We start from the raw sequence: 13,170 nt of genomic DNA, 5'->3' as shown, positions 1-13,170 counted from the left end.
ACTGAATTGATTTTCCAGAGGTAGGAAACAATTTGAATCGATCCAACCACATATCCATTTATCCCTTCCCCTCTAAGATCAGATATTTTCAAAACAATTAGCCAGGGTTGGAAGTATAGTCTTTAGTCATGGAAACTAATTACACCTTATGACGGAAGGGCCATTTCTTTTGCGTTATTAACAAAGTGGTCTCCATGGCACAGGACACCTCTGAGTTATTTCCTTCTCTTTGAAAGTCAGCACTGTTGTCTTTCCCACCTCTCTGACTATTCCCTCTTGGTCATATTTGTAGAGACTTCTCTTTCACAAACATCTCCCTACACATGTATGCTCCCCAGGGTTCTATCCTTGGCTGTCTTTCTCCCTCTTCATGCCCTGCCCTGGGTCCTAACCACTTGTATGTTAATCAGCGTTTACACAGTAATGAGTGGACCTCTGATTCTTACCATGAATACTCATCTACCCTATTCATCTAATACTTACCATAAATATGTATCTCCTACCATTACTTCAAACTCAGTAATTTCAAAAGAGATCATCTTTCCTCTTAAAATGTGTCCTCACCAGTCCCTCTAAGTTAGTGAACAACACTTCCATCTACCTACCAAGTTCTGCAAACTAGCAGAAATCTATAAATCATATTCCCTCTTCCCACCAAATAGTGTTTTTAAACTCTCTGGAATCGGGTCCCTCCTCTCCCTCTGCCAGCTGTCTATCCCATCCCCTCATCTTCATCCAGCAACTCCTTAGCCTCTAAACTTGCCTGTCTGCCTCCAGTCCCATATCCCTCAAACTGCTCCTTTACACTGTCACCAGAATAACCCTTCTGACACACTCATCATGTGGCTACTGCTGAAAACCCTTCAGCGTCTCTCTGAGGAAAAGGGGATCCACCACTGAGCCCTCAGGTATAAACCATTCAGAAGTCAACAGAGGAACCTGCAAAGCAAACAGGGAAGTGCCAGAGAGGAAGACCAAATGCAGGTGAGTGTAATATTGCCGAAGCCAAGAGAGGAGAGTGTTTCCGGGGGAGGGAGTAGACAACTGCGCAGGGTGATGCAAAGAAGTGCAATGAACTGATGACGGAAATGGCCACTGGCTCCGGTCAGCTCATGCAGGTTGTTGACAACCGTGAAGCGGGGAGTGGGGAGGAAATCTAGTGGGGCTGAGGAGTGAGGGGGAGAGAAGATGTGGAGATTTCTATCAGTCATACTTAACTACAAATATAATCTTCATCCATTATTCATCTGCCAGTTCCCTGAAACCAGCCAAGAGTTATATGCTGTATCTTTACATATTCATAATAAGCTTATCTTAAATCCTAACAGATTAAAATCAAATCAAATGCAGATTTTCATTCGACTTCTCCATACAGCATACTTCTGATATTAAAAACAAAGATTACTTTTAGATTAGCCAGAGCATTTATTTTCATGAATTTTTATCCAAAAGCAAAAAATGCGATGGCAAAGACTTGCAATCACCCCTGACTTTAGGACAGTCCCTCTAAGATACACGTTAACTTAGTACCTCCTCAGGTACTTACCCACCCACAGAGAGCCACATGGGCACCCCTCCTGCCTGCTCATGGACGCCTCCAGGAACATTCCAGTATGCTTCCTAAAGTGTCTTCTGCATAACGCCTATTCCCGTAACAAGAACCAAACAGTTCTGTGGTCTCAGGCGCATGAGTTTATGAAATGCTGCACTTTACAATGTACCCCTCACCACCACCACTCACCTGGAAAATGCTCATCGTACCAAAGGTGCTGACACATCGTACACAGAAGAATCTGACTGAATGAAGCCTAGGGTTTCCCAAATTTGCTTCACTACAAACACTTTTATTTGTTACATGTAACACCTATTAACCTTTATAAACAATTTTGCAAAAAGCACTTAGGGAAAATGCCCCTCTACAATTTCCCTGGAAAACGTTCCATTTCTAGCGCACAGAGTTCTGTTCCTAGAAATCTTCTGGAACATTTAACATAGGACAAGAGTCCTTCACTTGACCTTCTCTTGGTATTCTTATATTAATCCTCGTCTTCTAAATTAACTGTCTCCTTTACCCAAATGGTCAACATTGCTTTCCAGAACACATTTGTCACTTTCTACTCCCTACTCTGTCTGCCTTTTGTCAGCTTCTCAAAGTTGTATTAATACAGATATGTATTTCTTTGTTGTAAAGTGCTACACAGATCTGCTTTTTAAATTGTCAGTGTGGATATAAATTTGTAGGGTTTCACTTACCATTTTTAATGCATCTTTTACAGGTATCAACATAGTCCATTTAGTAATTCTGATAGAAACATGATAAAACATTGTATGTATAGCATTTAAGTATTTACCTCTACGTTGTTTTACATCTAGGTTGTTTCTAGTTTTTCAGCATTTTAAACAGAACCATGATCATGCACTTTTTCTTTGAGAGGGGAAAGAAAACCCCTTTTTTAATCATAATTTGTTGATTTACTGTTATTCCTTCCTTATGCAAAATCAATACAGAGCTAATCAAGTTAACCTAGTAACAATCTCTACTAAGACCACAGCTAAATCCTCTCTCTACTCTGCTCCCTCATACGTGAGGGAACACATAGTATTATATTATGAGAGTATAATATGATAACAACAGGCTCTACTTTGTAGGACTGTTGTAACGAAAGGACTTAAAGTAGTGCCTGACTCAAAAGCACTTGGTAAAGTTAACCGCCATCATCTCCAGAGCAAGGCCAAACTCAATTATCTCATACATCATACTCCAACTTCCTACCTACTTTCTGGACCCAATGGTTGAAGATGGATCTAAATGAGAGAGAAGAATAGGGAGGGGGAAGAGAGGAGGGTGCAATTCTATGGCTAATTCAAGAGCGGCTCAGGTCTACTTTACAACTGGCCAAAAATAAGCAGGCAAACAAATGTATATTTACACACAATGTACAGTGCTTTAAAATGGGACTTCATAGCTGAGTGCCATCAACTTTTAAAACCTATTTCTTTGGCTAAACATATTTCTGTCATTAAAAAAAATTCAGATATTCCTACTGTTTGCTCTTGGTGCTAGACTGCTTCTTCCAAGCCGTTAGAGCAAATATTACACATTTGGTTTACCATGAAATTTAAATCAGGATTATTTCACTGCTTAAGTTAATTTCCCAAAAGTATAGCCTAAATATGTTGCCTTATAATTCAATATATCCCAAATCCTAATAATCCCTATATCTACTGGGATTTGTATTATTAACATAAAAATGGCTGGTTTTCAGGTAGGTAGAAGGGGAGCTGTAATATTTACAATAAGCACCAGGAACATGTATTTAAAGCATAAACAAATGTCTAGAATGTGCCCAGGATCATACCTCAGTTGCATTTTTCTCCATTAAATGATATTGGTAAAACCCTGTAAAATTTCATATATTGACCAATCTTTATTTTTGGCTCCAAGTAGGGCATTCTTCTTTCCTTAAACTAAATACAGTAGAATGATATTTTGATGGCTTCTAGTCAGGATAGTTTTATTTCTGTTTTGTTCCTTGGAACTACAAACTGTAAAAATTTCAGCTTTTTGAGTAATCCTCATCTTTTGAGGTTGGGTTTGATTGCAGGAAATAGCCAAAATTGAATCAGAGCCAAACCCTGAGAATAAGGTGAGTGACTAAGATAGACAATGCAGATTTGGGTAAACTATTAAGAACAGCGATGATGTTATGAAGTCTTAAATTCTCGTGTGGCATATAAATTCCTCTCTCGAGAACGAGTACTTATTTACACACATAAATTCTGCGTATTCTCACTGCTTTACGGCTTAATATACCTCAGATATAGAATTTCAAGATAGTAGTTCAAAGCTAACAAAGTAGTGCTTCAATTATTCAGTACCATCCATAAAATAACAAGCATTTACTAAATAAGTGAAATACCAAATTAACCACTTGGTAACTGTCTATATCAAAATATATAGTATACTTCCCTTACTTCATCAAAGTGTCCGTTGATGACCTGTGTTCTCATTTGGAGTCAGGTATTACTTAGTGTCTCAGTTTCCTCGGCTGTAAAGTAGGGACACGGCAATTATATCTGCCTCAGAGAAATGCAGCGGGGATTCAAGTGAGAATTCAGGTAAAGTGCTTGTAACAGTGCTGGCACATTGTAGGTACTCAGTCAAGGGCCATATTATTGCTATTGCCAATGTATTATACCATCATTTCATGATTATTTGTGGAGTACCTACTATACATTTCTAATGGTACTGAGAAATGAATCAGAGAAGATAGTAACTAATATTGTCCTGAGTGAAATGCAGTGCCAAGGGGTTTTCATACATTCTCTCTTAACTCCCCACCATTTAGGCTCCCATACAACATTAGGGTGAAAACGTCCTGTAAGGTTTGCTACGATCTTTCCCCTTCAGTCTTATTAAACCACATCTCCAAAAATGTTCCCCTTGCTTTCCATGGCAGAGCACTATCATGATGACTTCCTACCACTTCAAAATACGTAGTGTTACCAACCAATGCTCATCCCCTGGCTTTCTGGTTTCTCTTCTCATTTCTTTCTTTCAGTGACCTTAATCCTGTTTCATAGTTTCAACTGTATCTTGAAAGCAAACAACAAGAAGAGATTTTTAAAGACCTAGTCCAATCTCTTTATATACATAAATAATTTGAAACTAGGGAAAAGCTGAATGACTTGTCCAAGTTTAAGGCCATAGTGGCTTCTTTGCTGGTGACACTAGTTTTAAAACTCTCGTCTGTAAATTCTACAATTAAACTACCAGTAGAATATCATCACCAGCAAACATTCAGTATAGCTTAGCACCAACCCCCTGCAAAATACCACAGACTTGTCGTCTGTTCCTTTTGTATCCTGCCTGAAAATTTACAAAAGCTATGCCTGAAACTTTTAAAAAACTAAAACAAAAAACTAATAGAATGAGCACAGTATTGTTTCTATTTCAGTAAACAGTGTTTTGTTGAACGGTACGATAAATACTTTAACCCTGTAGGGTTAAGTTCTGGAAATACTATAAGGCTTTATCAACAAATGAAAGCATATACAACTTTACAAAATCCACAGAAGATAAACATCCAAAAAAGCCTCAGTTTCCTCATCTGTAAAATAAGAACAATAATGGAACTTACCTGATAGAGCTGAACATTAATAAAATTCATCTTATCTAGTGAAAGCTCATTAACTATTAGGGTGTGTGAGAGAGAGAAAATTTATATTAGATTTTACCGAAGTATACTTTGATAATGAATTCACTCATCAAGGTATTGTACGGGGCATACAAAGATACGACAATTCCTGACTTCAAGAAACTTATCATTCACTTTAACAGTTGTGAAAACCATGTACTAATCCTGATTCTAGTGATCTGGAAAATGACTGACAGAGGTATAAACACCTGGGAGGTTCTGAAGAACAAGCTTATCTAACCAAATGAATTTAAGAACATGAATCCACCAAATGAAGAACCTAAGAACATGAATTCATCTATTCCAAGCTCGAGTTTTCATAAAAAGCTATTTCTAGATGTTAAAAATTCAAAGACATCATAGTCTTACACAGTCCAAAAGATGACTCCAAACTCAAAAGCTAAAATTTATCATCAATTTTCAGAGACTTTCATATACTTAGTATTCTTTTAAACAAATACTTTGTGAAAAGAATGAGATCCTGGGTAATGCCACACTATTTTAAATAAATACTGCAAATGTGTTCTTAAACCACATAAATGAACCTTTATAAACTATACCAAAAAATACAAAATATTTAGAATACATCCAAAACAATGTGGAGAGAGGGGCATATTTGCATCATACTATTCATATTACCATTCTTCTAATCAGGTTTCCATCTTTTAAAGGACAGTTCTTTTAGTTATAAAACAGGTGGTACATTTTTAATCACATAAGAAGCTTCCAGTTTCAAGAAAATTTTGTTTTGATGTTCTTTTCCTTGCTATCGGATTATAGAGGATGAATGGCTTGAAACTGCTATTGTAATTACATGCCTTCTGTTGTCTCATCGTTTGGGGTATAAGGGAGGGGATGTAAGACTTTAAAGCTCACTTTGAATTGGAAGCATACTGCCTGCCATCATTTCTCAGCAATTTACCATGCCAGACCCAAGGATTACTGGATTAGAAGGTTTTATCAAAATCTGTACGATTTCTCTCAAGACAGGCCAAGCGACAAGGCAGTATTTGCCACTCTGATTAAAAATGTCATAAAACTGACATTTCTATCACGTCACTCATATTATTGCAGGTTTTCATTCAAAACAAGTCCCTTGATACTTGAGGAATCAAGGTGACGGAGGAGTTGGACGTGGAGCTCACGTCGTCCCACAAATACATCAAAAACACATGTACAAGTGGAACAATTCACACAGAACATCCACTGAACACTGGTAAAACAAGTCATTTAACACTTTTGTTTTGCGACTGTTTATAGCACAGAGTTTAGCATCAGACAGAGCTGGATTCCTGCTTATAAACTATCTTACCTTAAGCCAGTCACTGATCCTGCTCTGAGACTGTTTCCACTGCACGTGTACAGTAGGATTCAATAAGGTAACTATTCAATTCAGTAAGGTAACCATTATTACTGACATTCTGGAAGAGGAAAATTCTTGATCTTCAAGAATTACTAGAATCTAGGAAGTTATAAACAGTACACTCATCATGGCTCATAAAATGACCCAGCAATTGGACTGACAATCTGTAATAATTTACGTTCCAACAAGTATTCGTTATATACGACGTGACCTTCCCAGCCCTAAATTCAATTTAACTCCCTGTGAGATAATGAGACCCATGAGGTAGGTCTGGGGTTGGGGAGAGCAAGGGAAGTTCACGAAACCTAATTAAAAATGAAATGCAATACAAGAAATCTAAAACTTCAGTGACGAAATTCTTCAAATACTATATGTTTCAGAATTTGAGAGTGTTTATTAAAATTAGGTTGTCCACGCTGTAATTCAACTAACCGCAACACGACGCCTCGGGGAGAAGGAAGGCTGGGTGCGTTTCAGGACTGGGAACGAGCACCCTGCGTTTAACAGGATGTTTGTGTGTACACTGTACTGAACAGTGGGAGTTAATGCTTTAATAAAAATAGCAACGGCACTGTTAAAACAGTTCTTGGTGGGGAACAGCTTCATAGACAGGTTCTACACTTCATTAAAAGATGTAATTCGGTAGTTAGCTTATTATTACTGGAACTCTGTACTACTACTACAAGCTAGATGGCAGCTTCAAAACTTATTTAACACTAAGATTTTGGAATTCAGTGGTAAGTAGTAAAACTACTATTTAATAACACTACCTACAAAAGCCACAATAGCGACCAACACTGAGGATGTTCGTGTGTTGTATAACATGCTCTCATTTAATCCTTTCAACAATCTCATCAACTAGCTAATATTATCCCCAATTTAAGATACAGAAACCCTCTAAGAAATTAGGCAACACCTGGTATCACATGGTTAATCTGGGACAGAACTAAGATTCATACCCAGGGCTTTATCATTCTAAAGTCAATGTTCTTTATGACACACCACACTACCAATATCAGCTTAGTAACCTGACATAAAAGGTATATATAATTCCATTATAATTAAGATATCAGCTTATGGAATAAGATATTCCCTTTCTATACAGCACCAAACAGATTCTTGATATAATTATTTGATTTCTGGGTAAAAGAATAATTACAAAATTTAATCTTTCCCATAAAGAAATGTTTAAAGCTAAGAAGAAGGGAAGCTAGATTTGATTCATTTGAAGACATGGTCTACCAAAATGTTACCTTCAGCTAAGCTTCTTAAGAAGTCCAAAAGTGATAATCATAAGCCAAGGCAACAAACAGGCATCCATATAGACAAACTAAGGCTGCTGACTGTACCAGATCTGCCGTACATGCAGCTAACAAGGAGAAGAAACAGGTATTTTCGCCTCTAAATAGTAGAGGCTATGGGACCTAGGCTTAGGGGCATAGAGTGTAGCCATTCCTCTAGTAAAAGCCCCCTATCCCTTTTTTTGAAGCTAGAATACAATGAAGCAGTACCTTGAAGATTCACAAGGAAAAATTATGTCCAACAAAGAATTATTTACCCAGCCAAATTATCAGTCAAGTGTCAGGTTAGGCAAAAAAGGCAGCAAAGTTTAAAAGTTTTCCTCCCGTGCATATATATTTTCCCAAGAAATTTCTAGAGGAGTTGCTCTACTAACCAAGAAAGAGGAAGAGAGGAGATCCAAGAATTCCCAGGAGGATCGACGGGCAAAGGAAAATACTAGGATGATAAGTGCGTGGCAGGCACAGGAAGCAACCAACTCAGGCTGCGGAGCTCCGCCAGAGACATTATCAAGTAAAAATGAAAATGACAGCCACCTTAAATTGGGAGGAAATTTACATTTCCAAATGGAGATGAATCAATGACAGGGTACAGAAAAAAACAGGGAACAAACCACAGTCATTTTTATAAACATCATTATAATTAACTCCAGGAAAAATAAAACCTTATAGAAGGAAATGTAAAAATGGTATACTGGACCTCAGTGACAAATACTTACATATGCATAAAATGTACACATTGAACAACATGGACAACCAACAACTGTGTCAAAACTGTACTGGAAATTAGCGAAAGGACAGGTGCATGTGATTGTGGCTGGGTGCTAACAGTGTAATTAATCTAAATCATCATTTTCCAAAATACGAAGTCTATACACATCATCTAAAATTGAAAAAACAAGTAAGAAGTAAGAATTTCTTATTTCTTAATAGTAAGAAGAATAGAAGAATATGCATGACATATTACAATGCCAGAAGTGAAAAATTATCTCCAGGGAGTCTGAACAGGGAAAGGGTACAGGGAGGGAGCAAGCAGAGAAGTGACTTTTTTTCATAATAAACCTTGTTAAATCCAACTTTTTAAAGTAGATACACATGTTATTTTAACTTTAAAATGTAGCTTAAAAATAATTTTATAAAATTATGATAAACTGAAGAAAAGCAAAGTAAAAACTAATTCATTATAATTTCAAAGTTAAGATTAAAAGTTTTAACAGAAATTTTTCTTTCAAAATAAAAAGAACACAATTCCTAATAAAACCAGTGTAAGGAACACTAGATTTAAGACAGTGTGTCTCCTTAAATGCACTTTGCCACTACAATTCTTATAGCATTCTGCCTCATGACTGAATTCATTTTATTCTCAACTAGCATTCTCTATATGGTTTACCTAAAATTAAATTATGTTCAGAATTGTCAACTCTCAGATTCAAGTAAGATGGCTTATCACATATACATATCACCCTGTATTGCACACACACACATACTTAGAAGTAGTTTCTTGCCTTTCTTCTGTCCTAGTCCTATAAATCTCCAGATGCTCACAATGCCACGTGGAATATATTTTCAATGGGTAGAATTCCTTTTTCTTTTTCCAATTTCTTCATAAAGCTTATGAGGAAGTTTTTTGCTTCAGAGATTCAGTTATTTTACTCTTAGAGGAAAATGAATGCCTTCAAATACTTTATTGTTACCTAAAAATTATTTATAACAAAGTATTTCTAATCTTGATAATGAATAGGTCAGTGGCAGTAAGTTATTTTCAGATTTTTAAATTTTGATTATGTATTTTGAATCTGATAAAAATAAATTAACAAAGCTAATATAGCAACGTGATTGCCTTCTCTCTGGAGGCACATTTCTCTTATGACCATTCCCTCCTTTATTCTAGTCTATGTACTCAATTTTTCATATCCAAACTATTCCAATGTTCTTATTAACACTAAATCTAAAAATATTTTTTGGAGCAGTAGCATTTATATCAAAGGGCATTTTTTATGGTCATTGTCCTAACACCAAGGAGTATGAATTTTTAGGAACAGTCATAATTTTTTCATACAGCCAATGAATATTAATAGGTACTTACTGGGTTGGCTACCGGGAAGGATTCAAAGACAGAAAATTCATGTTTTCAACCCTCAGCAAGCTTAAAATCTAATAGAGAAGTTAAATACCCAAAGGAAAAAGGAAAACAAAATAGCAACAGCAGCAATCAAGCTCAAATCTGTGAGCATTATTTCTAACTACAGAAATCCTAGGCCAACCCCAAAATAAGGGTGCCCAAGGAAAGGGCAAATCACTGAGGCTTACTCTAGTTCCTGATTCTCCTATTCATTTCCCCAGGGTTCTTTCAGAAGCTATTAAAGAACAGACAAGAAGTTGCATAGATATGTACAAACCTGAAGGGGATTATGTAATTCCTTCTAGAGTATGAAAAAGAGCTAGTACTGAAACCGGTTTCTGCCACAAATAGATCACTATCTGACGTCAGTGAGTACCATGTTCTTGAGAATTTATAAAGACCATTCGAGCTATTATTTAAAAAAAAAAAAACAAAAAAACAGTAACAGTTTTTGACCTAGGGTACTGGGGGTGTGAGGCAGTGCATCTATACATATTAAGTAAACTGACACAGTAAATTGTCTTCCCCAGTTAATGATTTCATATCATTCATGAAAAAGATAATCTGAAGGAAGCTAACAGAAAATGACAAAAATATGGATTGCTTATTCAATAAACGGCAAAGAGTAAAAATATGGAACATCAAAGTATATAGAAACACTCTTAGTTACTGTACTGTTCTGGATAACCAAATCTGAATGTTGAAAGGCTATAACATTGCTTCAGTGTATTATCAGAAATCCTGAACACCTATTTCTTATTTTGGCTTTACATTCACAATGCTTTTCTTTTGTTATTGTTCTCTCTTGTATGAAGTTCTTTTAAATGGTAGTGATGATGTCACATATTTTACTTGCCTGAGTGAGCAATAAACGAAACAGAACCAAAGAACATAGCTTACAATTACCTTGAATATATTAAACAAAACCTTTACCTTCTAGTAAAGCACAATTTCTTCCAATGCATTTCCCTTTTCTAAGATTAAACTCATTTTTTCCACTCTAACTATACAAACACAAAAATCCATTTATGCCAAAGTGGGATCCTATTCCATCCTAGTATCTTCGACAGCATTAACTAGGTAATTACTTTGAAAATATTATCACAAATATTCTTAAATGGTGAATAATTAAATTCTGGATTGAAATCAAAGCAAGGAGTAAGAAGAAAATAGGTACTTTGTCACAAGTTGTAACAAAGTCACTAATACTTTTTAAACACAGCTACAAGAGAGCATGTATAAACTAGGAAAACAGGATTTTTAAGCAAAAGCTAAGAATAAAAATGTCTATAAATGTATTTTAAGTATATAAAAGTGAGAGATATTTTCATGCATGAAATTTTTCAATACTATCCAATAGTCGAGGTAGAAAGAACCAGTTATGGTTCCACTACGCAAATCAGCATTTTTCTGTGTTTGCAAAAGGCACAAATTGAATAACCCAATGGAAAGAACATTAGGAAAACTAGGATGGCTAGAGGTTAAAATAATTTTCTGTTCTATTTGCTGTAACTAAAACCTTATTCCTACTTTGGCTTTATAATAAGGGTTTTTGCCCTTGTTACTCTTATTGTTCTTGTGTGTATTTTTTATTGATAGTCATGATGTTACATACGTAACTTGCCTGAGTGAGAAATGAAAGGAACAGAACCAAAAGGATCTTCTGGAGGATGGTTATGTGGAGCAGAAAGTGGCTCTACATTCTTATCTGAGGATGCTCTCTCCTCGAGCCTGTCTGCAAAAATAAGATGAAACAAAACAAAAAATAAAATAAAAACAAAACGATCTTTAAATTTAAAAGTGGCATACAGTATAAATAAAAGTGAAAATTAAACAAAGCCTTCCTGAAAAATATGAGATTCAAAGTTCATCTGTTTAAGTATTAGTGGGTAGTCCTGAGTTTAATACATATTTGTTGCTACAAAGGCAAGTTTAACAATGTAATCCCAGTGCTAGATTTCACTAAATACAATTAACCTAATAACTTAATTTGGTTTGTTTAAATACCAGTTGTCTTTAACTTGTGACATATTGGATCTGAAGTTAAACCCATATTATTAAACAGAGACATATTTGGCAAACTTTCTCTGAAAGCACATATGGAAAAAATATTGCAAATGGTCATTCATTCATAAAATAGGTAAATCCTATTTCTCAATAGCAATAAAAAGTAATTCACTATATGTTACTTCATTTTATGTTATTGTTCATTTCTCATATTACTTGGTTAAACCATTCTCATACATACAAATGCAAAGATATAGATATTTCTCTACTAAATTAAGTCTTAACAACAGAATTCATTTTTTCGTTCAACAAATAGTTGAGCATCTAGTATGTGCCAGGCACTGTTCTAGACAATGGGCATGCAATAGCAAACAAAAAGAGGACTCCTGCCCTCATGGAGTTTATATGCTGGCATGGAAAAACAACTGATAAGCAACAAGCATGAGAAATAGAGACTGTTAAAGCTAGAGAGAAAAATGTAGAGCAGGGTAAAAGGAATTAAGGGTGCAGACACAGGTTGCAGTAATAAACAGAGTGAAACAGAGTGATTCTAACAGGTACCAGGTGAGAAAAGACTCCAAGGGGGCAGGAGTAGATACCTGGGGAAGAACACACCAGGCAGAGGAAGCGCTAGAGCAAAGGCTCGAGGGTGGGAGCAGGTCTGGTATGTCTGAAGAAGATTTAATGTATCCTAATTCCCTAGTAGTGATTATTTTTCCCTGCTCTTAAACTCTGCACATCGCAGGCACTTTATCAGTTGAGAACTTCTGGATTTTTATAAAATGCCTATCCTCTGATTCTTGGTAATCAAACATATGCTATTAGGGACCCATTTCGCCCTTACAGATATTTTAAACATTCCCAGGACTATACTTTTCATGTTTAAGGAATTCTATGGGTAAACTATGCTAGTTTCATTTGAGTCCGAAGGGATGGCAGGACGGGGAGGGAGAATCCAAATAGAATTAGAATTCTTTAAAAATGACTCATAACTGCAGAGTGAAACAAAAAGCCCCAAGTTAAAGCAGCAATCTCCTAGGACAGTGCTTCTCAAATTTAATGTGCATTCTAATCACCTGGGAGTTGTTAAAATGCAGATTCTGACTGGATGGTTCTGCAATGGATCCTGAAATTCTGCAGTTCAACAGGCTTCCAGATGACATGATACTGCTGGTCCAGGGA

At 36.1% G+C, this 13,170-nt stretch overlaps 1 protein-coding gene across 10 annotated transcripts in view; it reads right to left on the bottom strand.

The window, feature by feature from the left end:
- BMP2K (BMP2 inducible kinase) overlaps positions 1 to 13,170 on the bottom strand; it is a 126,296-nt gene that overhangs the window by 6,689 nt on the left and 106,437 nt on the right. For 8 of the 10 annotated variants that reach the window (XM_022599485.3, XM_089912111.1, XM_089912109.1 and 5 more), the window contains one exon: positions 11,606 to 11,716. The exons of 1 other annotated variant lie outside the window; for it this stretch is intronic. In XM_022599485.3, coding sequence (XP_022455193.1) covers positions 11,606 to 11,716 — 111 coding nt within the window. Of the gene's footprint in view, positions 1 to 3,975; positions 4,078 to 4,511; positions 11,717 to 13,170 lie in introns of those variants that run through there. One more of the 10 variants, XR_016393338.1, reaches the window with a different exon arrangement.

This window comes from Delphinapterus leucas, chromosome 5, assembly GCF_059928025.1.
Source record: "Delphinapterus leucas isolate spDelLeu-1000000601 "Yukka" chromosome 5, BTC_Dleu_Yukka2, whole genome shotgun sequence".
In the NCBI taxonomy this organism is placed as follows: Eukaryota; Metazoa; Chordata; class Mammalia; order Artiodactyla; family Monodontidae; genus Delphinapterus; species Delphinapterus leucas.
The sequence above is the reverse complement of the archived record's forward strand: the minus strand, read 5'-3'. Positions and strand labels throughout refer to the sequence as shown.